This window comes from Mercenaria mercenaria, chromosome 9 (genome assembly GCF_021730395.1).
Source record: "Mercenaria mercenaria strain notata chromosome 9, MADL_Memer_1, whole genome shotgun sequence".
Taxonomy (NCBI): Eukaryota; Metazoa; Mollusca; class Bivalvia; order Venerida; family Veneridae; genus Mercenaria; species Mercenaria mercenaria.
The window spans coordinates 35,122,109-35,148,375 of record NC_069369.1 but is presented as its reverse complement, the minus strand read 5'-3'; the positions used below and the strand labels follow the sequence as shown (position 1 = coordinate 35,148,375).

General features: G+C 36.0%; 1 protein-coding gene across 1 annotated transcript in view; it reads left to right on the top strand.

Annotated features, from left to right (window-relative positions):
• The window catches only part of LOC123546896 (alsin-like), a 103,858-nt gene that overhangs the window by 58,698 nt on the left and 18,893 nt on the right, over window positions 1–26,267 (top strand). The window contains exons 12-26 of the mRNA XM_045333534.2: window positions 1,310–1,478; window positions 2,481–2,612; window positions 4,557–4,685; window positions 6,861–6,934; window positions 7,560–7,626; window positions 8,598–8,791; window positions 9,353–9,418; window positions 10,120–10,215; window positions 12,781–12,947; window positions 14,297–14,406; window positions 16,113–16,190; window positions 17,108–17,265; window positions 18,895–19,068; window positions 19,251–19,374; window positions 23,033–23,190. Of these exons, the coding sequence (XP_045189469.2) occupies window positions 1,310–1,478; window positions 2,481–2,612; window positions 4,557–4,685; window positions 6,861–6,934; window positions 7,560–7,626; window positions 8,598–8,791; window positions 9,353–9,418; window positions 10,120–10,215; window positions 12,781–12,947; window positions 14,297–14,406; window positions 16,113–16,190; window positions 17,108–17,265; window positions 18,895–19,068; window positions 19,251–19,374; window positions 23,033–23,190 (1,896 nt within the window). The remainder of the gene's footprint in view (window positions 1–1,309; window positions 1,479–2,480; window positions 2,613–4,556; window positions 4,686–6,860; window positions 6,935–7,559; window positions 7,627–8,597; window positions 8,792–9,352; window positions 9,419–10,119; window positions 10,216–12,780; window positions 12,948–14,296; window positions 14,407–16,112; window positions 16,191–17,107; window positions 17,266–18,894; window positions 19,069–19,250; window positions 19,375–23,032; window positions 23,191–26,267) is intronic.

The window sequence follows — 26,267 nt, the reverse complement described above, 5'->3', positions numbered from 1 at the left end:
AGTTTTGTAACAATTTTGTAAAAACCTGTAACAGTTTCAATGTTTTTAATCATGTTAAATTCATTGTTTGAAATTCTGCTAGAGGTTAATGTTTGAAATCATGTTACAGTTCAATGTTTGAAATCATGTTACACTTCAGAGTTTGAAATTATGTTACAGTTCAGTGTTTGAAATCATGTTACAGTTCAATGTTTGATATCATGTAACACTTCAGAGTTTGAAATTCTGCTAGAGTTCAGTGTTTGAAATCATGTTACAGTTCAGTGTTTGAAATCATGTTACAGTTCAATGTTTGAAATCATGTCACACTTCAGAGTTTGAAATTATGTTACAGTTCAATGTTTGATATCATGTAACAGTTCAATGTTTGAAATTATGTTACAGCTCAATGTTTGATATCATGTAACACTTCAGAGTTTGAAATCATGTAATAGTTTAATGTTTGAAATCATGTTACAGTTCAATGTTTGATATCATGTAACACTTCAGAGTTTGAAATTATGTTACAGTTCAATGTTTAAAATCATGTTACAGTTCAGTGTTTGAAATCATGTTACACTTCAGAGTTTGAAATCATGTAACAGTTCAGTGTTTGAAATTCTGCTAGAGGTCAATGTTTGAAATCATGTTACAGTTCAGTGTTTGAAATCATGTTACAGTTCAATGTTTGATATCATGTAACACTTCAGAGTTTGAAATTATGTTACTGTTCAATGTTTGAAATCATGTTACAGTTCAGTGTTTGAAATCATGTTACAGTTCAATGTTTGATATCATGTAACACTTCAGAGTTTGAAATTATGTTACAGTTCAATGTTTGAAATCATGTTACAGTTCAATGTTTGAAATCATGTTACACTTCAGAGTTTGAAATCATGTAACAGTTCAGTGTTTGAAATTCTGCTAGAGGTCAATGTTTGAAATCATGTTACAGTTCAGTGTTTGAAATCATGTTACAGTTCAATGTTTGATATCATGTAACACTTCAGATTTTGAAATTATGTTACTGTTCAATGTTTGAAATCATGTTACAGTTCAGTGTTTGAAATCATGTTACAGTTCAATGTTTGAAATCATATTACAGTTCAATGTTTGAAATCATGTTACACTTCAGAGTTTGAAATTATGTTACAGTTCAATGTTTGATATCATGTAACAGTTCAATGTTTGAAATCATGTTACACTTCAGAGTTTGAAATTATGTTACAGTTCAATGTTTGATACCATGTTATACTTCAGAGTTTGAAATTATGTTACAGTTCTATGTTTGATATCATGTTACAGTTTAATGTTTGATATCATGTTACAGTTCAATGTTTGAAGTGTTACAAGAGTTCTACAAGGACTTACTGAAGACTAACCAAACTGAGGCAAAACCTGATCATTCAGCTAAATTCCGGGAAATCATGTATGTACCACTGAAAAACGTCAAGGAAATATCAGTTGTTGTCACTAAATTCTCGGAGTTGTTTAAAAAGGTTGGTCTTTTAGTCATTTATTCAAGTTTTTCTACCTTGTACTTTTTTTAAGTTAAAACAGTAAGAAAGGAATGTTTTGGTTACTTTATATTCTATATCGTAATTCTTTTTTGATTTAGAATGGAGATAAAATTTTAACATGATCATGCTACAGTTTATGGTTTCTGTACTCCATACTGTTTGTTTTAAATGCTCAGAAAAGACATAAAAGAGGTTACAGTTGCAACACTTCTGTGGGTACATGTTGTGAATCTCTATACATAATAATAAAAATTTGCAAAGTTATCCTATAAAATTAATCTAGTTGCTCCTTACACATAGATCTACAAATTAAAGACCACAGTTCCTGATTTATATGTATGTAGTGAGTGTGTAAGGCTATATTGTTTGAAAGGGGGCTCCTTGAGTTGTGGCTGACTTTAACTCACTTGCCCCTCATCGATGCTGGTTCAAAACTTCTCTAGGTGTGTAGAATTCTACATATGAGGAAGCCATCAGCTGGCTTACAGAAGGCCAATGGTTCTGCTTAGGTGCCAACTCCTATTGAAATAATACCTGGGGGTCTTCCTTTGCCTGAAAAGACAGAAAAGTAGCCATATGACCTAAAATAATTGTGTCATTGTGACTTAAACCCTTCAAGAACAAAAAAAAAAATATTTGAAAATTAAAATGTTCTGATATTGGACACCTTAGACAACAAAAAATAATTAAAAACAAAATCTACAAATATTTGTTACCTCTGAATTCTCTTATATAAGCCTCATAAATTTTGCCATTTTGCATTAATTTTAACAATTTAGGAAAAAAATATAATCACCTATGTCATTTATAAGGCTGTTCTTGTACTGGCACATTTGTCATTTACAAAATTAATGATTATATGGAACATGTAATTTCTTAAAGTAATATTAAATCTGAACATCGTATGTTTAATATGCTTCAGAATGTTTCCAACTGAATCTGGCCATTTGGCTTTGATAGTTGCTAAAAATCTATTTCCAGCCAAGCAAGGAATGCAACCTGCTATCCAGTGTACATTTAAATCTGGAACATTTTGTACGAATGTCTCAGACGGCCATATCTGATGCAGATAACACGAGGATGTTCTGGGAAAGTTCCGCTACTAAAATATCTGTAAGTTCTATATGTATTCTCCAACAGTCTCATATGTGTCAGAGTGTAGGACCTGCAACATCAAAAAATCAGAAATCCTGTCTTATTTTAATAGTTTATGGATATAGTGTAGACAAATTTGATATTAAAAATTCTTGCATATTTTAAAGATATACTGTGCACATTTCTCAATGAATACTTTATCATAAGATATTGATTTTAAGTATAGAAAATTCATCAGATATAAAATTTAAATTGGCAAAATATAAGAGGTGTATGTAGATCTGCTTTCACAGCTTAATACATGTATCATGTGGTGATTAGTTGAAAAAAAAATGCCATTTTTTTTAACGAAAGTATAAATTCATACTAAGTGTATTTGTACATTTATTAATATGTACTATTTTTTAGGAGAGATTTACTGATAGTAGAATCTCATCTGACGAATGTGGCCAAGTGGTTAGGGGCCGCTTACTTCAAATCACTTGACCCTCATCAATGGAGGTTCCAGCCTCACTTGGGGCATAGAACCCTTCATTTGTGGAAGCCAATCAACTGGCTTACGGCAGGTCATTGGTTCTTACCCAGATGCCCGCCCATGATGATATAATGCCTGGAGGGGCACATAGGGTCTTCCTCCACCAGGAAAAAAGCTGAAAAGCCACCATATGACCAGTAATTGTATTGGTGTGATGTTAGACCCAACCAAAAAGAAAAAGAAAACCATCTGATGTACACCTCTTGTACAGCATCATTTAGTCACCTGTATTAAGTAGCAACTTGCGTCAAGCTGCCAGTCAGCTAACTTCCCATGTATAAACTACTGGGAGAATTCCTGTGCATACATTCTTTTTATGCCCATATTAAGATATACTGGCTATCGATTTTGGGTGCATCTGTCACTTATTTTGACATCTTTTCAGTGTTCTTTCCAGATTTTTTTTAAGTGGGGTCAAAGGGCTGCAAGGAGGCAAAAACTTTGGGACATTTGAAAATAACAGGGGTCATGTCTTCTACTTTAAACATAAATTAGTCTATTACAGTTCATGACATTTTTTTCTGTTATCGAATTCAAAATGTAACCATGTCGATGGAAAGTCTGACAACCGTTTAGTAAATGATTTATTCTGGAACGAATGTTTATCTTGCAATTCTGACACAGTGGCTGCGCTATCGGGTGATTTAGTGGTCTTGGACAAGTCATCTTTCTTTGGACTTCGTTCTCCTTTGTCTGTTGTCTGTTGTTTTTGGGCATTTTGGTTTAAAACATGGATTTCTTTTTCCTCCAAATCTTGGCTGCATTTTTTGTCAACATTTGCATAGCAACATGGAAAGCTGTGTGTTGTTAGGTGACCAGAAACTGGCTACTATCTTTTCATCAATGAATGAAAGGGCGCGTTACGTCATCGGAAGAGTAGTACATGTATTTGATTCACTACAGCTCGAAGTCAGCGCTTACGGCTAGGATTGCATATTTTATTTTCTGAAAATGTGTGCGCCCGATGGGTGCTGTAGGTTGACCATTTGTGCGCCAAAGCGGTAAATACGCGCCAATGGCCCCATGGCGCAGCCTGGAATGAACACTGTCTCTAAGTTCTGGTATAGGAGAGCTTGAACAGTCTAGCCATATTATTGATCAAAGCAAGTAGATCATGTCCTTTGTTATTGATGAATGCTAGAAGATTTTCTTTACCTACAGTCAATTTTCTGTTACTGGAGAGTTTGAGTAAATGAACTGATGAATGCCAAGAGAATTTGTCCACAATCATTTCATTTTTTATCACAGGATAGTTTGAAGATTCCAGTGAGGAGATAGAGTAGATTTTGTCCTCTCTCACTGCTGAAAGGTTGGAGATTTTCAACAAATACATTCTATTTTCTGTTACAGGAGACTTTGAAGATTTCAGCGCTGTCACTGATGAATGCTGCAATGAGTTCTGTACATACATTTTTTTGTTGTTGCAGGATAGTTTGAAGAGTCCAGCTAGGAGATTGATTAAAGAAAGTAGATCTTGTCCTCTGTCACTGCTGAATGCTGGGAGATTTTCAACTCATACATTCTACCTGTTCAATGATTTGTTTATACATGCTCAGGTAAGGTGAATACATGAATTATTTTGTGCAAAACAATGAGAACAATATTTGTTTAGATACAAGATTACTATGTAAAAGGCTGCCCAGCATTATAATTAATACATGTACACAAGCAAATATTAAAGGTATTGAAGGTACTTTTTGATTTATTTTGGATACTGAGTATTTCATTTGATAGGTGTTTTTTAGCTCACCTGAGCCAAAGGCTCATGGTGAGCTTTTGTGACCGCTCAATGTCCGTCGTCCGTAGTGCGTCCGTCAACATTTTCTAAAAAAATCTTCTTCTTGAAAACCACTGGGCAGAATTACACCAAACTTCACAGGAATGATCCTTGGGTGACCCCCTTTCAAAATTGTTCAAAGAATTGAATTCCATGCAGAACTCTGGTTGCCATGGCAACCGAAAAGAAAAACTTTAAAAATCTTCTTGTCTAAAACCACAGGGCCTAGGGCTTAGATATCTGGTGTGTAGCATCATCTAGTGGTCCTCTATCAAAATTATTCAAATTATCCCCCTAGGGTCAAATATGGCCCCGCCCCGGGGGTCATGGTTTATATAGACTTATAGCGGGAAAACTTTGAAAATCTTCTTGTCCAAAACCACAGGGCCTAGGGCTTTGATATTTGATATGTAGCATCATCTAGTGGTCCTCTACCAAGATTTTTCAAATTATTCCCCTAGGGTCAAATATGGTCCCGCCCCTGGGGTCCGAAATTTTACATAGACTTACATAGGAAAAAAAGTTTAAAAATCTTCTCTGAAACCACAACACTAAGACCTTTGATATTTGGTTTGTAGCATTGTCAATGGTACTCAACCAAAATTGTTCAAATTGTACCCCTGGGGTGAAAGAGGCCCTGACCTGGGGGTCCCAAGTTTTATATAGACTTATATAGGAAAAAACTTCAAAAATCTTCTTGTCTGAAACCATATGACCTAGGCTTTTGATATTTGGTATGATGCATTGTCTAGTAGTCCTCTACCAAAATTGTTCAAATTATGCCCCTGGGGTTAAAAGAGGCCCCGCCCTGGGTTTACTTAGTTATTATGCGAGTTATATAGGAAAAAATACTTAAAAAATCATACTTAAAAAATCATCTGATCCTATTTCTAAGACTGTTTAATTATAATTACCTGATGACCCCAAGTAATATGGTGTTGCTTGACTGTGACCTTGACCTACTGACCTGCTTTCTTTTTTTTTTAAGATACAGCCTTGAAATTTTGATGACATACACAGCTTTGCACATCAATCGTAAAACTGAATTTCATTAACCATGAATATGACCTACTGACTTTCTAATATTTTATCATCAGTTTGACATTTGAAACATGTAGCTCATATTACTCAGGTGAGCGATCCAGGGTCATCATGACCCTCTTGTTTTACAAACTTGAACTATATACATGTTCAGAAAAAGTATGTTTTATAACATGACCCGTTATATAAATTTACAGTCCATAGTTTGTGCTATTGACACTAAATTTTGCTATGCTAGTCAAAATTTCAAGATTTGTCCTGTAATAAAACACTTGTTGAACGGCTTGCTGGTCAAAAGCTAAAACTATTGCCTCTTGGTTCTTTGGACCTAGGGCAATAGCTTTGACTATTGACTTGCAAGCCATTTGTTAGTTGTTAGTAATATGTAAAACTGCAGAAATGCTGCTGAAAACATGAAACATGTTCAGGGCCCATAATTTGTCAGTGTTTAAAGTCTAAAACTTTGACGTTAAAATGCTAAATTTTCATTTTGCTCTGCCATTGTTAAATTACCATAGAGAATAACATTGCATGAATACTCATTCTGTAGCTGTATATATATGAGCCGCGCCATGAGAAAAACAACATAGTGGCTTTGCGACCAGCATGGATCCAGACCAGCCTGTGCATCTGCGCAGTCTGGTCAGGATCCATGCTGTTTGCTAACGGTTTCTCTAATTGCAGTAGGCTTTGAAAGCGAACAGCATGGATCCTGACCAGACTGCGCGGATGCGCAGGCTGGTCTGGATCCATGCTGGTCGCAAAGCCACTATGTTGGTTTTCTCATGGCGCGGCTCATATTGTAGCTGTGCTGAAGACAAAGTAATGAATATTTGCCATTCATAAGTCTTTGTCTATTTTCTTTGATGAATACAGGCACAGGTACAATATGGTTTGAATGTTATTATTTCAGTATTCTAATTACCAGTCATATCCTCTAGAGACAGTATGGATAGATTTGCCATCTTCAGAATCTACCAGCCAACAGTGAGTACATGCTCTAACCAGATCTTTGAAAGTTTTGTCCAGTTTAGGACTTTTGTCATGGTATTACATTGCATAATAGTCGTATTAGAGTTGAAAAATAATTTATCTGATGGAATTTAAAAGGAATTAACTCCTGAAAGACAGAGTTAGCTTATAGTACAATATTGTACTGATTACCTATAAGATCTCTCTTAAAGTTATTAAGATTTAAGCAGAATGCTGTGTAGAGAATATTTGTTTGTTTCAGTGAAAGATAGAATCACTGTGCACCATGTGAACATCAGATGCAATATTTTAAGGGTGGTGAAGCCATGAGTGAATATTAGTTATCTGGTGTCCACTTGTGTAGATATTTCGATCTTAGATGTAAAACAATCAAACATCTTTTTGCTCCATGTCTTTTAAATGGTTCAATAAATTAGACCAGTTTTACCTGTGCAACATCACACCCATTTGGCAATGTCACATGCAAAATCGTGATGTCTCAGTGATAATATTGGGGGAAAAAATGAATTCTGTAAGATTTCGTTTAAGCACACATGCCTACAAAATAATAATAACAAGTGTGTATTGCTCGTAAAGGAGTAGACCTGTAGGATATATCAGTATGACTTTCTCGTTTTAGAAATGTGATCACAGTTACTACCCCTGAGGATGTTCTCACTTTGACTACGCCAACATCACAGATAAAGGTAAGGTAGTGATACCATAGGTTTCTTACTTAATGCAGTCTTTCTGCCTTTCATAATTGCTATTATATTTCCAAGACATTTGATAGGACATCTTGAAGTGTCTTGCAGATTGCTTTTTCAGGCATCCTGTGTCTGGTATCCATCTTCTTTAGAATTAATTAACCTTTAGCCTCCTGTTGGCAAGTGATTCTGCCTTTGCGACCAGTGCAGATCAAGATCAGCCTGCACAGCTGATCATGGTCTGCACTGTTTGCTTTTCAGTCAGAAAATTTTCAGTGAAAACTCCTTCAAATGATAAATGGTACTGCCCAAATTGAATGATGGACCAGTCTATTTTAGAAATTTAGCATGGTAAAGGTTAAACAATGTTTCAGCAGTCTAGCAGTCATCAAAATGTCCTGAATTCCATTACAAGATTGTACATGTATTTTTGTCTTACCATGAACTACAGCATTTTCAAGAAGTGACTTCACACTTCAAACAGTGCCATAGAAATTTGTTCATCATGTTAACTACAACTATGTATTCCATTTGAGCCACACCATGAGAAAACCAACATAGTGCATTTGCGACCAGCATGGATCCAGACCAACCTGCGCAACCGCCCAGTCTGGTCAGCATCCATGCTGTTCTCTAAGGGTTTCTCTACTTGCAATAGGCGTTAAAAGTGAACAGCATGGATCCTGACCAGACTGCGTGGATGCAAATGCACTATGTTGGTTTCCTCATGTTGCGGCTCAATTTTGCTTTTGAAAATTCGTCTGATTTCTCCTCAAAAGTAATAGTTCCAATTTTTAGATTTACATGTATAACTTACAGAAGTCTTTGCCTGACATCATAAGGTTACTAGATTATGAAAATTTTTCAGTTGGTGAAAAAAATATTTATCTCAAGTCAGGATAAGCTTTTAAGTGTTACAGGATTTATGGGGCATTAAAACACTTTTAAATTAATGAAACAATATTTTCCAGGTAGAATGGGTTGTTGCATTCAACACAGCTATCAACAAAGTGCTAGCCAGTCAGAAATCAGTAAATAGACAGAACAGCGGAGAACGTGTTCATACACCAGTGATCAGGCTTGCACGTCACACGTTTACCAAGCATACACTGTACAGAGAGGGCAACTACAGGGGCTACTGGTTAAATGGAAAAGTTCATGGATCGTAAGTCTATACTTTATGTATTTTTTCATATCATCCAAATATTATTTAAGTCATTTCTCAATACTAGATCTGACAAGAAATATTTTAGTTTTTGGCTGATACCTTCAGTTGTTGTCCATTTGATATCTGTCCGATAAAAGATTGTCTGCCATTTCCTTAGGTTAGGTTTACCTCAGCATGACTTTAATCAGTTTTTCTTCTAAAGGGGAGCGGCAGTCTAGTTGTTAAGGTGTCAGCTGCTCATTCTAGGTTTTGTGGGTTTGAGACACAAGTACTGGTTTTTCAGGAAGCGGACTCTATACAGTTTTAAATAGACTTGAAACTTTCATCACATTTCAGCAGAAATGAAATGAATTACTAGTAACTGAATTTGAGTGAATGAAGTTTAACTGTTTATACATTGGTCACATTACAGTTTCTGATTAAAAATGCTGACAAAGCATTTTTAGTATTAATTGATTGAACAGTGACAATGATGAAATATACATGGTATGTAAATGTCAAATTTCGATATGTGTTTCATAACAGCTATAACTGCTATCATGATGATTTTTATTTCAGCGGGTTATTGAAATGGCCAGATGGTAGAAAATACAGAGGAAAATTCAAACATGGCAGTATTACTGGGTAGGCCAATTTTCTGGACAACAGTGTCTACATGCTTTCAAGTAGTCATGTTGTAAAGATATTTCCTTTCATAGTATGAAAATGCTATGGGAAAAAAATCAAATTTTTATTGAAAAAAGTGAAGAATTTTGGAAACATGGGTACTAAATCAAGATGGATAAGAAACTATCAATCAATTCATTTATATCAAGATTCAGCAGAGATGTGGCAGATAACAAAATTATACTGTCCTTGATTATAATAGCTGCTTTGAGTTTAATTTTATTGGAGAACTTAATTGCAAGAATAAAAGCCCTCAACAAATATTTATACTGAGTTTTAAAAATTTCATTTTCAATAAAGTGTAGAGTGAGAGATTTAAAACCATTCTGTTTAACCTTTAGCCTGTTGGGGTGGGGGAAGTGATTCTGTCTTTGCAACCAGTGCAGACTATGTGCAGGCTGATCATGGTCTGCACTCTTCGCTATTTTGTCATTAAATTTTCAGTGAACACTCCTTCACATAATAAATGGTATTGCCCAAATAGAATGATGGACCAGTGCATTGTAGAAATTTAGCAGGGAAAAGGTTAAAGACTTTGTTAGAAATAAAAGCCCATTTTGAAGTAGTGAACATGTTAACAATATTCACCATGTTAGAGCTATTCATGAAAAAAAACATCAATTTCAAGTTGTGTTGTCATCAGATTTTGTGTTATGTAGGTCTGGTAAGATGGTTGTACCTAAAGAAAACGACACTGAAGAGATACAGGAAGGGGCATGGAAAGATGGAAAACTTCATGGGCATGGCAAAATCAAGTAAGTTAATAAATGGCCCATACCTATCTTTGTATATATTTGATATGCAACTGCATTAAGGAAAATAATTCCATGTACTGCTTATTTTTTACAGTTGTTTACAACTACAGTCATATTATTTTGTTGTCAGGTATTGCAGTTCAAGGAATTATAGAACCAGTCTCCACAAACTTTCAATTGCTAGATAAGATATATCTCGTCAGTTATGAACATGAAAAAATGCTTATGCTATAATTGCAACTTCTTTTAAATTAGTCATTAGTAGGCAACATCAAGGATTCTTGTATGACTAGTAATATTTAAAAATTTAAATCAGCACAACACGTTTGTTGAAGTCAAGTCGAGATGATATTTAGTGTAATGAATGAATCAAGAAATAATGCTTCAATATTTGATCAGATATTCTACTAAAAAGACACATTTAAAATGAACTTTTTAATTTTATGTTTACATAAACTATATTTCCAGATATGAAAATTGAGCCTAGTATACCTTTAAGAAAAGCAGTAGAAACGTTTTATCTTGGTATTTTTGAAAAATGCTTTGTTGTTTTTTTTGTGCCCCCCCATGAGTGGTGGGGGCATATAGATTTGGTCTTGTCCGTGCATCCGTGCGTCTGTCCGTCCGTCCGAAGTTCGTGACGCGCCTAGCTTGAAAAGTATGTGATATACATGTAAATTGATGAAACCTTGCATGAGTCTTTATCATGATATGAACTTGCGCACCTCCTATTTTTTGTCTGGCTCCTCCCCCTATTTTCAGAGTTATGGCCCCTGAAATAGTCAAAAATGCACATTTTTACCTTGTGACACGCCTAGCTCAAAAAGTATTTGATATAGATTCATGAAACCTTGCATGAGTCTTAATCATGATATGAACTTGCACACCTTCTATTTTTCATCTGGCTCCACCCCCTATTTTCAGAGTTACGGCCCTTTGAAATAGTCAAAAATTCACATTTTTACCTTGTGACACGCCTAGCTCAAAAGTATTTGATATGGATTCATGAAACCTTGCATGAGTCTTAATCATGATATGAACTTGCGCACCTCCTATTTTTCATCTGGCTCCGCCCCCTATTTTCAGAGTTATGGCCCCTGAAATAGTCAAAAATGCACATTCTCACCTTGTGACATGCCTGGCTCAAAAAATATTTGATATAGATTCATGAAACCTTGCATGAGTCTTAATCATGGTATGAACTTGCGCACCTTCTATTTTTCATCTGGCTCCACCCCCTATTTTCAGAGTTATGGCCCCTGAAATAGTCGAAAATTCACATATTTACCTTGTGACACGCCTAGCTCAAAAAGTATTTGATATAGATTCATGAAACCTTGCATGAGTCTTAATCATGATATGAACTTGCGCACCTCCTATTTTTCATCTGGCTCCACCCTCTATTTTCAGAGTTATGGCCCCTGAAATAGTCAAAAATGCACATTTTCACCTTGTGACATGCCTAGCTCAAAAAATATTTGATATAGTTTCATGAAACCTTGCACGAGTCTTAATCATGATATGAACTTGCGCATCTCCTATTTTCCATCTGGCTCCGCCCCCTACTTTTAGAGTTATGGCCCCTGAAATAGTCAAAAATGCACATTTTCACCTTGTGACATGCCTAGCTCAAAAAGTATTTGATATGGATTCATGAAACCTTGCATGAGTCTTAATCATGATATGAACTTGCGCACCTCCTATTTTTTATTTCGGTCCACCCCCTATTTTTAGAGTTATGGCCCCTGAAATAGTCAAAAATGTACATTTTCACCTTGTGACACACCTAGCTAAAAAAGTATTTAATATAAATGGTTGAAAACTTGCATAAGTCTTTATCATGATATAAACTTCCACACCTCTAATTTTTTGGCTGGCTCCACCCCCTTTTTTATAGTTATGGCCCCTGAAATAGTAAAAAAATGCACTTTTTCACCTAATTATGTGCCTAGCTCAAAAAGTATTAGATGTAAATTCAGGAAACCTTGCTGGAGTCTTTATTGTGATGTGACCTTGCACACTTGGCATTCTTCTTGAGAATCTTAGCTCTTATTACAGAGTTATGGCCCTTGAAATAGCCAAAATAGTGGATTTTTTGTTTGTGATGCTCATAGCTCAAAAGTAATGAATCCTTTGCATAAAATGTTTGTTGAGGCTTTACCCCATTGAGACTGCAAACATTTGAATTATTGCCCCTTATTTGTGACAAATGTACCAGTGGGGGGCACACCCTGTGTCCTACAGACACATTCTACTTTCAGAAAAAAATTAACTTAAAAATGGTAGGTTTAAGCTGGAAATTTTAACCCTTATCATGCTGGATACAAATTATACCTTTGTGAACAGTGTAGATCATGATCACACTGCACATCTGTGGAGTCTGATCAAAATCTGCTCTGTTTGCCATTAAGTCAGTATTTCTTGGTAAGCACCCATTTTAACAACTAATGGTACTGTCCAAAATGAAAGATGGACAAGTTCATTATAGAAATTGAGCAGGCTAAGGGTTAAAGAACCTTGAATTTTTAATATAACTTTATACTATAGGCAAATTTATTGTTACAGGTACAGTAACGGGGATCTGTATGATGGATACTTCAAGGACGCTATGCGACATGGTCATGGTGTGTTTAGGAAAGGGAAATATTTAAACAGTGCATCATTTGTTTATGTTGGAGAGTGGCTGTTTGATAAAAAACATGGATATGGTGTCATGGATGATATACTGAAAGGTAACTTGTAAAGTAACATAATTTATTCTTTGATTCTAAAACTAAACATTCATATTTGGAGTGAAGTATTTGAAAAGCTTGAATTCCCATTTGCAAAGAATATAAATATTCTGGGCAACCTCTCCAGAGTTCTTAAGTCAGACGGGTATTTAGTTGAATTTGCCTCATCTGACACCAATCTGTTAACTTATAAAATCGATTTTGCGCCCCCTGAAATTTTTGGGTGGGAGCACTTAGATTTGCTGTTGGTAACATGTCTGTCTGCACATACAGTAGGATAATTATGTAGGCAGGAGAACAACAGATAATATTAATTCCTTTCATTCTATTTCATTTATTTGGCTAAAAACTTGTTACATACCTAAAAAGAACAATAGATAGAACAAAGAAGTAGCCACATAGCTATTGTAACTTAAGAACTTCGCTCTGTCTGAATTTATGTTGTGCATATTTCATAAAGTGTTTGACCCAGAGTCATCATACCTCACAGGATTGTCATTCATCAGGAGAAGTTAACCACCTGCTGTTTTAATTAGGGTTTCAGACAGCTGTACCAGAGTTATGGCCCTTCACTTAATCAAAATACACATAAAGTACATAAAAGTTTCTGTTGCATATATCTTAAAAAAAATTTACCAAGAGTCATTAAACCATGTACATGTTGGATGTACAATTATGTTTTTTATGTCACTTTGCAAGACAAGAGTTATGGCCCCTGACTTAATCAAAATGTGCATTAAAGTTTATGACCCATGTATCTCAAAAGGGATTTGACGTAGAGTCATAAAACATTAGAGGATTATCATAAAACATGTGAAGTTGTGCACCTGGGGTTCTGTTTGGAATTTTGCTCAGTCAGACCAGAGTTATCGTCCTTGACATATTGAAAAATACGTATGAAGTGCTTACAAATTTGTGCTGCATATATCTTAAAACTATTTCACCTGGAGTCATGAAACAATGTACAGTGACAGGAAGTTAGGGCACCAGTGCCCTATGGACACACAATCATTATACCATGGACACACAATCATTATACCATGGACACACAATCATTATACCATGGACACACAATCATTATACCATGGACACACAGTCATATACTATGGACACACAATCATATACTATGGACACACAATCATATACTTTGGACACACAAATGTATTAGTTTGTTCTAACTTTAATCTTACTTAAGCAGCCACCTTCGTCTGCTTTCTTGGCTGGTCTCTTCATTCAAGTTTAACTGCATTACCAAAACCCTTAAATTGCAAGATGAAGCATAAAGACAGAGAGACTTGTAACTAAAGAGAAAGGCCGATGTATGCAACTTTTGTTTTTTTGTATGACAGGGGAGAAGTATATGGGTATGTGGCAGGAAGACGGTCGCCATGGTGATGGAGTTGTTGTCACGCTGGATGGAATGTATTTCGAAGGAAACTTTCAGCATGATAAATTGATTGTTAGTACTTATTAATAATCATTATATAAGATAAAGATCAAGTTATGTTAAATGTTAATACATAAATGAAATTATTTTATTTCGTGGGCATGAATTTTCGTGGTTTTGCCCAAAATGGCTATTTATAGATTATCCTCCATTCCCCTTTAGATAAAATTAATGTGAATATATTGTTTATTTCTTTGCATTTCATTTCATGGATTGACAAAACCACAAAATCTATGAGAATTTAGACTCCATAAATATGATGTCACAGTATATTATAAACTTCTCAACTGATTGGAATTCAGATCTGCAAGTGTTCCTTGGGTCAAGGTCTAGTTTACCATTATTAAAAATAGAAAACAAAAGATAAGCTTAATGACTTCAGTAAGGAATCAGACATACAGATAAAACTTGGTACATAGATAGCTAGCACAGAGACCAAGGTTTGTTTGTGTTCTTGTTTACTAATGTCAAGGTCAAGACAATTTTTACTAAAAATCAAAATAGTTTCCATCTTCTCGTAGAAATAAGATTCATAGAAGTAAGGTTCATGTACATGTACTAAAATATGTAAGCCTGCCCGCTTAGCTCAGTAGGTTGGTCTACGGATTGCGGGGTCGTGAGTTCGATCCTCGGGCGGGGCGTATGTTCTCCGTGACTATTTGATAAACAACATTGTGTCTGAAATCATTAGTCCTCCACCTCTGATTCATGTGGGGAAGTTGGCAGTTACTTGCGGAGAACAGGGTTTGTACTGGTACAGAATCCAGGAACACTGGTTAACTTTACTGCCCGCCGTTATGTCTGAAATACTGTTGAAAAATGGCGTTAAACCCAAAACAAACAAACAAACTAAAATATGTAAGCTGTTTTAGCTTACATTGTTATAACTTAAGTAATAAATTAGGCATTATGACTAACCTGTTACTATAATTCTATTTCACATTTTTGTGGGCAATGTGTACCATGAATCCATTGAGCAGAGGATACCAACTCACTGAATTTGTATGTTCTGTTAAATGTGGTAATTTTTGCAAAGGCATTATTTAGTAATTTCTTGGGTAGCAACCTCATTTACAATGTTCAGAATTTGTGACACATGAGTATTTATGTCTTAGGACATAACTAAATTAATATTTGAATTCACAGGTGGCATTATTCATGATTATTAAAGAAAATAAAATGACTGTGAATATTAACCTATCTGCAGTTACTGATTGCTCAATACATTTCTGGAACAAAGGCATATTAACCTTTAGCCTGCTAAATTTCTAAAATGGACTGGTCCATCATTCAATTTGGACAATACCATTTATTATTTGTAGGGGTGTTGACTAAAAATTTACTGACTGTATGTATAGCGAACAGTGCAGACCATGATCAGACTGCACGGATGTGCAGGCTGATCTTGGTCTGCAATGGTCGCAAAGGCAGAATCACTTGCCGTTAGCAGGCTAAAGGTTAACTTGTTTCAAATCTATACTTAAGTCTTTCCTCTTAACAGGACTCTACCCCTTAGTTTTCATAGGTAGATATTCTGGGAAGTTCTTTTCAGAAAAAAATGATTTTCTTACAGATTGCCATAAGATTGGATCCTGGTCATTTTAAGATGGGTTGCCAGCCATAAAATTTTTTATGCACAAACAGGGCATGTCTCCAAAGAAAGAACATTGTCATGTAAACATGTTGCCTTTTGTATTTAGTATGTCTGTGTATTACAGGGCCATGGTCTGATGTTAACAGATGATAACAGTTGTTACGAAGGAGAATTTGCTGGTATTACCATGTTGCAGGGAAAGGTAAATCATACTTGTTCAGTAAAGCTAATTATATGAGCCGCGCCATGAGAAAACCAACATAGTGCATTTGCGACCAGCATGGATCTAGACCAGCCTGCGCATCCGCGCAGTCTGGTCAGGATCCATGCTGTTCGCTAACAGTTTCTTTAATTGCAATAGGCTTTGAAAGCAAACAGCATGGATCCTGACCAGACTGCGTGGATGCGCAGGCTGGTCTGGATCCATGCTGGTCGCAAACTCACTATAATGTTGGTTTTCTCATGGTGCGGCTCATATCATTATATTTAAATTCAAAGTGTCTACTGAGCATTAATTATTTAGTGAATCTGTCTGTTTTATGTCCTTATTAAATCTAAGAATCAAAGAAAAATATGTTTTGATACCACTACTGTACATATAACATGAAGTCCCTTGTAACACCTTAACAGGTACATATTGGCCAGTATATGCAGTAACAGGGAGGGTTTTGGGTCAGAACCATTGCCCACTCCTTCTTAATATGTCAGGCATACATTTGTTTTGGTGTTGAAATGAAGATATATGTAATTATGGAAGAAATTGCAAAATATAGTAATTGTTATAGCAATGGCATTCTGAGCAGCTTACATAATGTGCATGTGGAACCTAACAAACTAAATACATTAATCTGACTTTTAGACTGCTTAATTTATCTGCTTAAAATTTTCTGGAGATCATATCCCTGCACATCCCCGGCATGTCACTTCTGCTAGCCAAGATTTCTAGATCTGCCCTTCGATAAATATTCTACTGTTTATTTTCAGAGTGTGGTTAGGCCAAGACAACTTTATTGAAGGGTTGTTTCTTTTAAGAAAGATATACAGGTCATAGGAATAGTATTTTTACATCAGTATGGCCCATTAAATTAAAGTAAACTATAATTTTTGTATTTTCTTTAGGGATGTTTAACATTCCCCAGTGGTGATAAAATAGATGGTACATTCAGTGGAACTTGGAATCAAGGTCTGAAAATATCAGGAACATTCCATAAAACACCTCTAACTACGTCAATGTCGAAACATTCATGGATCAGAGTTACCATGGAAAATGTATCTAGGTAGGTATGTTATACAGTCAAACCTGTATTAAGCAGCCTGTCAGAGGACCAACACAATGTCGCTGCTAAAGGCAGGTGCCTGTTTAAAACAAATTAAAATTAGAACAGAGAGGGAGTCAGTGGCACAGTGGTTAGTATGTTACACTACAGCACCAGCATTCCAGGTTCGATTTTCGGTTGCAGCTGACATCCCGACTAGTGTTCATTGCTAAAAGTTATTGCTCATACTTAAGCTATTGTCCAATATCTTCATCCTCATTGGAGTCATTAAACACTCAAGTGACAGCTCCAGCTTCCTAAGATGTGCCCATTTTCAATATCCAGCATCGAAATAGTCAAGCATGCTGTCTCCTGTGACAGCTCTTTTTAACATGCCAGAGTACAATGTGCTTAAGGTGAACTACTATGATCACTTGTTGCTTGTCATCTGTCAGTCCATCCGGTCAACATTGTCAATAAATAACATCTCCAGGTCAACATTGTCTTTAAATAACATCTCCTCTTAAACCACTAGTTAAAAGTTGATGAAACTTGGCCTGGATGTTCTTTGAGCCGCCCTCATCCAAATTTGCCCTCATCAGATGGTTTTGCTTGATGGTACGTAGGGGCTGCCAGTTAAAAGTAGATATATCATCGAATGACACCTCCTTTTAAAGGCTTTGAAATAAATTCACAGAAATGATCCTTGAATGAACTATCAAGATTGTTCAAATTATTCTGATTCTTTGAAATTACATGGTCACCAGGGGGCATTGTCACTTCTCCATAATCATAAAAATTATGTATTTAATCGAAAGTTTAAAAATCCCCGAGTCAGGAACTGCTGCCCCATTAAAAAACAAGTTATAAAATATCCTTGTATAACTCTCTTTAAGTTTTGTTCAAATTATTCTGATTCAGTTTGGTCAAAAAACATGGCCTGTCAGGGGTCTGGACACTTCTTTGTATGTGTATAGTGGAAACTAAAAAAAAACTTGTCAGAAACTACTGACCCAATTTTAAAATGTTTTCACATGAATGATTGTTAGGTGACTTTACCAAGAATATATTCTGATTGTCATTAACATGGTAGCTGGAGCTAAAAAAAGAAATATCTTCAAACAGTGTCCGATCCCAAACTGTTTGTCCAGTTTTGAAATAATTTCACAGAAATATTCCAGTTTTAAAATAATTTTGCACAGATGTTCTGACTTAAAATCATTTCATATAACTGTCCCATGTGTGACCATCTACGTAGAGTATTTATATTCTTCCTTTTATCAAAAAACATGTTACTGAAAGTAGAATGTACCATTTCCAAACAAAATAAGGTAAACATTTCACTTGTGTCTACTGTATTATAGTGTCATTACAAATATGAGCCACACCATGAGAAAACCAACATAGTGCATTTATGACCAGCATGGATCTAGACCAGTCTGTGCATCAGTGTAATCTGGTCAGGATCCATGCTGTTTGCTTATAGTTTCTCTTATTGTAATAGGCTTTGAAAGCAAACAGCATGGATCCTGACACGACTGCACGGATGTGCAGGCTAGTCTGAATCCATGCTGTTCGCAAACACACTATGTTGGTTTTCTCTTGGAGCAGCTCATATTTTATCTGATTGTAGAAGTAATTATTTTTTAGTTTGTTTGGAAAATTGTGTGTGAAGCCAGAGAGAAAATGGGAAGAGATTTTCTACCAATGTTACGACAGTCTTCACTATAGTGGAGATGGGGAACCAAATACAAATAAAGCCTGGGACCATGTGGTCTCTTGTATTGTGACCGGGAAACAGCGCTTGAAGGAAAGAGATAAAAGGTACATGTTAACACAATGATTTATTTTCTGTATTAAGGAAAGACAAATTTTAGTCACAGTATTTTGAAGAGGACCAGTATTTGTATTTACAAAATAAGATGTCTTATACTTTCTTTTCTTACTACATGTAGTCCAAAAAGTCACAGTGGAGATTTTCATGTTGCTTTTTTCTCTTTTTACAGTCGTATGTCTTCTAAACAGAAACGAGAGTTGAGTAACCTAGAACAACTAGAGAAGATACCCACCCACAGTGTTCCTATACTCACAATAGAACACTACTCACAAACTGTGCAATACTTAATCAAGGTTGTTCTTTTATCTAAATCATTTAACCCTAGCCTGCTGACGGTAATTGATTCTGCCTTTGCGACCAGTACAGACCAAGATCAGCCTGCACATCCATGCAGTCTGATCATGGTCTCCACTGTTCGCCATTCAGTCAGTATCTTTTTTGGTAAGCACCCTTTTTAACAGTTAATGGTAATGTCCAAATTGAAAGCTGGACAAGTTCATTATAGAAATTTAGCAGGGTAAGGGTTAGTTTTATTGGCATACAATTTTGTGGTTTTAGCAAAAATGTCTATTTTCATAGGGGTATGAATGTGTGGAGTTCAACTTTTGGAACTTATAGTGACTGGAAACTTATTTGTGGGTTTCAGTTTTTGGAGATTGCATGACCAGGAACTTGTTTTTCCTTGCCATTTGATTTTGTGGATTGACACAACCATGGATATCCACAAAAATTAGTTCCTATAGTATATGATTGATTTCACAGTTACTGTAATGGTCTGTCTGAATTTAGACAGTTCAGTTGTTAAACACTTCTAGATTTCAACATGATGTACATTTGCAGCAATTCTTTGAACACTTGCTATTGACCGCTATATGCTGAAATATAGTTATACAGTCATGTAGTAAACAGCCAGTCAAGGGGGCAACACAATCTGGGTACTTAAGGCATGTTACTTCTTAAGAAAAGTTGAAGATATAAAAAAAAATTCATTTTAGAAAGTTTGGTGACTGGCTGCTTAAAGCAAATGGTTCCTAAATACAAGTGACTGCTAAATTAGGTTCAGTTGTACTCTTGACCTTTAACCCAGTCATACAAGCAAGATTGCTGAAACTTTGTAAGATTTACCCTGCTATTGTTTTTGAAGTTTCGCAGCTCTTGTTAAGATCTTTTATATTAAGAAAAAAGGATTTGTTATATTTAGGAAAACAATTTACTTCTCTGCCAATCATTTTAGTGGGTCTTTGCAGCTTAGCAGTATATGTGTAGGTCACTGACATGGTATTTTGTTACCCCTCTATAAAAAAATTCATGTGGGGAAAGTTATCTTGCTGGCTTGCAGAAAGCTGTTATTCTACCCAGGTTCTACCAGTACCAAAATGATTTCCAAAAGGGAACCTGTCTTTCTTCACTGATCAGAAGTTGCTTTTTAGCTCACCAGAGCCAAAGGCTCACGGTGAGCTATTAGGATCACTTGGCGTCCGTCGTCCGTCCATAAACTTTTACTTTAAACGACATCTCCTCATAAACCGCTAGGCCAATTTCATCCAAACTTTACAGGAATGTTCCTTGGATGAAGCTCTACAAAATTTTTTCAAAGAATTGAAATCCATGCAGAACTCTGGTTGCCATGGTAACCAAAAGGAAAAATTTCTTCTCAAAAACCAGAAGCCCTAGAGCTTAGATATTTGGTGTGAAGCATTGCCTAGTGGACCTCTACCAAATTTATTCAAATCATGACCCTGGGGTCAAAATTGACCCCGCCCCAGGGGTCACTTGATTTTACATAGGAAAATCTTAAAAAATCTTCTTCTCAAAAACCAGAAGGCCTAGAGCTTAGATATTTGACATGTAGCATTGCCTAGTGGACCTTTACTAAAGTTGTTCAAATCATGACCCCGGGGTCAAAATTGACCCTGCCCCAGGGGTCACTTGATTTTACACAGATTTCTATAGGAAAATCTTCAAAATTTTTTTAAAAATAAACCAGACGGCCTAGAGCTTAGATGTTTGACATGTAGCATTGCCTAGTGGACCTCTACAAAATTTGTTCAAATCATGACCCCCGGGTCAAAATTGACCCCGCCCCAGGGGTCACTTGATTTTACATAGGAAAATCTTCAAAAATTTTCTTAAAATAAACCAGAAGGCCTAGAGCTTAGATATTTCACATGTAGCATTGCCTAGTGGACCCTTACAAAATTTGTTCAAATCATGACCCCGCCTCATGGGGTTACTTGATTGTACATAGAAAAATCTTCAAAATTTTCTAAAAATAAACCAGAAGGCCTAGATCTTAGATATTTGACATGTAGCATTGCCTAGTAGACTTCTACAAAATTTGTTCAAATCATGACCTCCGGGGTCAAATTGGCCCCACCCCATGGGGTTACTTGATTGTACATAGAAAAATCTTCAAAATTTTCTAAAAATAAACCAGAAGGCCTAGAGCTTAGATATTTGACATGTAGCATTGCCTAGTGGATCTCTACAAAATTTGTCCCCCAGGGTCAAATTGACCCAGCCCCAGGGGTTACTTGATTGTACATAGGGAAATCTTCATAAATTTGCTAAAAATAAACCAGAAGGTCTAGTTCTTAGATATTTGATATGTAACATTGCCTAGTAGACTTCTACAAACTTTGTTCAAATCATGACCCCCGTGGTAAAATTGGCCCCGCCCCAGGAGTCACTTGATTTTACATAGGAAAATCTTCAAAAAATTTCTAAAAATAAACCAGAAGGCCTAGAGCTTAGATATTTCACTTGTAGCATTGCCTAGTGGACCTCTACAAAATTTATTCAAATCATGACCCCCGGGGTCAGATTGACCACGCCCCATGGGGTTACTTGATTGTACATAGAAAAATCTCTTCAAAATTTTCTAAAAATAAACCAGAAGGCCTAAAGCTCTACAAAATTTGTTCAAATCATGACCCCGGGGTCAAAATTGACCCTGCCTTACGGGTCACTTGATTTTACATAGGAAAATCTTTAAAAAAAATTCTAAAAATAAACCAGAAGGCCTAGAGCTTAGATATTTGACATGTAGCATTGCCTAGTGGACCCCTACAAAATTTGTTCTAATCATGACCCCCAGGGTCAAAATTGACCCCACCCCAGGGGTCACTTAATTGTACATAGGTAAAAACTTCATAAATTTGCTAAAAATAAACCAGAAGGCCTAGATCTTAGATATTTGATATGTAACATTGCCTAGTAGACTTCTACAGACTTTGTTTAAATCATGACCTCCGGAGTAAAATTGGCTCCGCCCCAGGGGTTACTTGATTGTACATTGGAAAATCTTCCAAAAAATTTCTAAAAATCATCAGTTTGACATTTGAAACATGTAGCTCATATTTCTCAGGTTAGCGATCCAGGGTCATCATGACCCTCTCTCATATGTCATTGTGACATAAAATACAACTAAACAAATAGTTTATCATTATTCTAGGTGGGACCACTGTGGCCGTGTGGTTGTGGTCTCCTACATCGAACCACTTGCCCTTCACCAATTTGGGCTGGATACCACGCTTGAGATGTAGAATTTTTCATGTGAGGAAGCCACCAAGCTGGCTTATGGATGATCAGTGGTTCTACCCAGGTGTCAGCTAATGCCTGTAACAATGCACGGAATGGCACCTGGGGTCTTCCTCCATCTTCAAAAGCTGGAAAAGTCACCGTATGACCAAAATCATGTCCATGCAACTCTAAACCCAACAGAACCAATTAACATTTAGCCTGCTGGCGGCAAGTGATTCTGCCTTTCCGACCAGCGCAGACCAAGATCAGCATCCGTGCAGGCTGATATTGGTCTGCACTATTCGCTATTCAGTCAGTAATAGTTAAATAACATCCCTTTGAATATTAAATGGTACTGCCCCAGTTGAATGGTAGGCAAGTCCATTTTAGAAATTTAGCTGGCTAAAGGTTAATAAATCATTATTTCAGGCATTTGAGACTAATGCTCACCCTCTAGGGAAACTGATGGAAGAACTGGTTGACGTGTTTAGGGCAGCGTATATTGGGATAGGAGCTCACCCACGACTGTTGTACCATGCTGTCCAGGAGTTACAGTCTTATATGAAGAGAATCTATAGAGTTATAAGGTGTGTTACATTGGAAAATAGCTTTCACAGACATTTTATACTAGATCTACTCTCAACTGATAGCTTATTACAGAACCTGTGAATTTTTAGTAAATTGTTGATTTTCGAAAGCACTACAATAAAACTCACTTATAGCGAACTCAGTTCTATGGAAATCTCGGTTATAAGGAACCCATTTTTCTGGCTAGATTTTTCCCCAATATATTTTATATGAAAAGCACATGGATGTAACAATCTCAGACCTAGCAAAAACTCAGTTATAAGGAACACATATCTATGTCCCATCATGAAATTTCACTTGTTAATAACGCACTTAATCCATGATATCAAGATTCACTGATATTGGTAATGTACTTAAGTATGCAAATTTATAAATTTGTCACTAAATGTATGATGACAGTGTACTTATTTTATGATCAGTTCATGTATATTTTGAATAATTACAATCTCTTATTTCAACCATACATGTGATCTCCCGCGCGGGAGGGTCAAAATCCCGATTTTTTCACCTTGCCTCCCGTCTCCCGACCAAAACCATATTTCTCCCGCTTTTCAAAAAATAAAAATCAGTATTATGACTGGGTTGATAATTACCGAGGAGTGCCAAACATGTTTTCACAGTAAATCAAAGTGTCACCGACTGTTGTGTATTATACATGTTTGCCACACATGTTGCTGGAGGAAAGAGTTGTTTTTCACAGGTGAATTATTAATTGTTTTGATAAGGGATTAGACAAGCAGGGCCTTTTCCACCTGTCTCACGGGGCCGAATATCTGCCCATTCTCAATGCCGATTAAGCTCCATTTTTACCAGTTTGAAGCAAAAAAACTCCCAGTCATAAGAAATAATTCCCAACTGAAATGAATTTCGATTATTCAAAGAAAAATTTTGCTCGGTAATAAAATCACATAAATAATTGTTGGAAAAACGGTTGGTTCATTACTATTTTTAGAACAGGAGTGTTATTTCCCCTTACGGAGTTACGCCATTTTCTTCCAATGTTTACCAAATTAATTTGCTAATAAACTGGACTTATTTCATTGAAAATTGGATGAAAACACACACTCATTTATTTGATAACATCAATCTACATTATTTTGGTAAGGGTAAATACATGTTGATGCATTTCTATTTTCTATTTTTCATGTGAAAATCATCAGTATTTTTATACGAGAGTGGGTGGGGTAAGGAATTTACATAATTTATGAGTTGTGTTCAGACCAATTTAGAGCTTCGTTTTTTTAAGTCCTCGAGTAGAATAATGTTAATGCATGTTCACCTTCATTTCAGACCTAAATTGAGACTTTGTTTCTACAAATTTAATCTGTTAAGAAAGTTTAAAGTCAGAACAAGAGGGAGCTTCTGTAAGATAGCATGCTCGACTTTTCTCAGTGATTGACTCTGAATTAAAGTTTTGCCAGTTAAAGGGGCATAATAGGCAATAGCTTTGTATGTAACAGAGATATTAGACATTATATAAAACTTTAACAAAAAAACTGAAGTTAAAAAGTGGCATAACTCTGTCAAAATTCAAATCAAGAGTTATGAGGATTGTTTCTTCTGGTGTAGACTTATATACATTATTGTGTGGCCAAAAATGTTGGATTTTGCCTCTAAGTTATGTGTCCGCGCGCTTAATTTATGTCGATAAAAAACCTCCAGTTTTGAGACCCCAACTCCAGCTGAAAAATGGCAATCCTCCAGTTTTGGGATTCTGAACTTATCACATGTATGATTTCAACGCCTATATCTCTAACATACAACAGTATGTGAGAAAAATATGTCGTCATCACACAGTGTCATTGTGCTATAGCACATTTATAATTAGCATATATTTTAACTGTTCACTGTATGGATTTACCATACCTCGGATATAACGAACACTATTTAGCTCGACTATACGAAGTATATGGAGAGCTATCCTACTCATCCCCGGCGTCGGCGTCTTTCCGCGTCCCCACCTTGGTTAAAGTTTTTTTACACTTTCTCTTTTTTTTCCCTATCTCTGTAATTACTTGATGGATTTGCTTTAAACTTAAAATAGTTATTCTGCATTATCACCCACATCATATTGCACAAGGGCCATAACTCTCACACCAATATTTAATGAATTATCCCCCCTTTTTACTTAGAATTTCAGGTTAAAGTTTTGATGCACTTTCACTCTATCTCAGTTATTCCTAAATGGATTTGATTCAGACTGAAAGTAGTTGTTCCACATCATCTCCCACATCATATGACACAAGGCCCATAACTCTGGTACCAATATTTAATGAATTATCCCCCCTTTTACATAGAATTTCAGGTTAAAGTTTTGATGCACTTTCACTGTATCTCAGTTATTACTAAATGGATTTGATTCAGACTTAAAATAGTTATTCAACATCATCACTCACATCATATGACACAAGGGCCACAACTCTTGCACCAATATTTCATGAATTATCCCCCTTTTTACTTAGAATTTCAGGTTAAAGTTTTGATACACTTTCACTCTATCTCAGTTATTACTAAATGGATTTGATTCAAACTTAAAATAGTTATTCCACCTTATCACCCACATCATATGACACATTGTGCATAACTCTGGCACCAATTTTTTATGAATTATGCCCCCTTTTACTTAGAATTTAAGGTTAATTTTGATGCATTTTCACTGTATCTCAGTTATTACTAAATGCATTTGATTCAAACTTGAAGTAGTTGTTCCACATCATCACCCACTTCATATGACACAAGGTGCATAACTCTTGCACCAATATTTTATGAATTATGCCCCCTTTTTGCTTAGAATTATACTTATATAGTGTTTTGATACACTTTATCTTTACCTCTCTTATTAATCCCCCGCCGTGGCGGAGGGATTATAGGAATGGTCTGCGTCCATCCGTCCGTCCTTCCTTCTTTCTGTCCTTCCGTCCGTAACAAAATCGTGTCCGGTCCATATCTCCTAAACCTCTTGAAGGATTTTCATGAAACTTGGGTCAAATGATCACCTCATCAAGATGATGTGCAGAACCCATGAGTCAGCCTTGTCGGTTCAAGGTCAAGGTCACAACTCAAGGTCAAAGGTTTG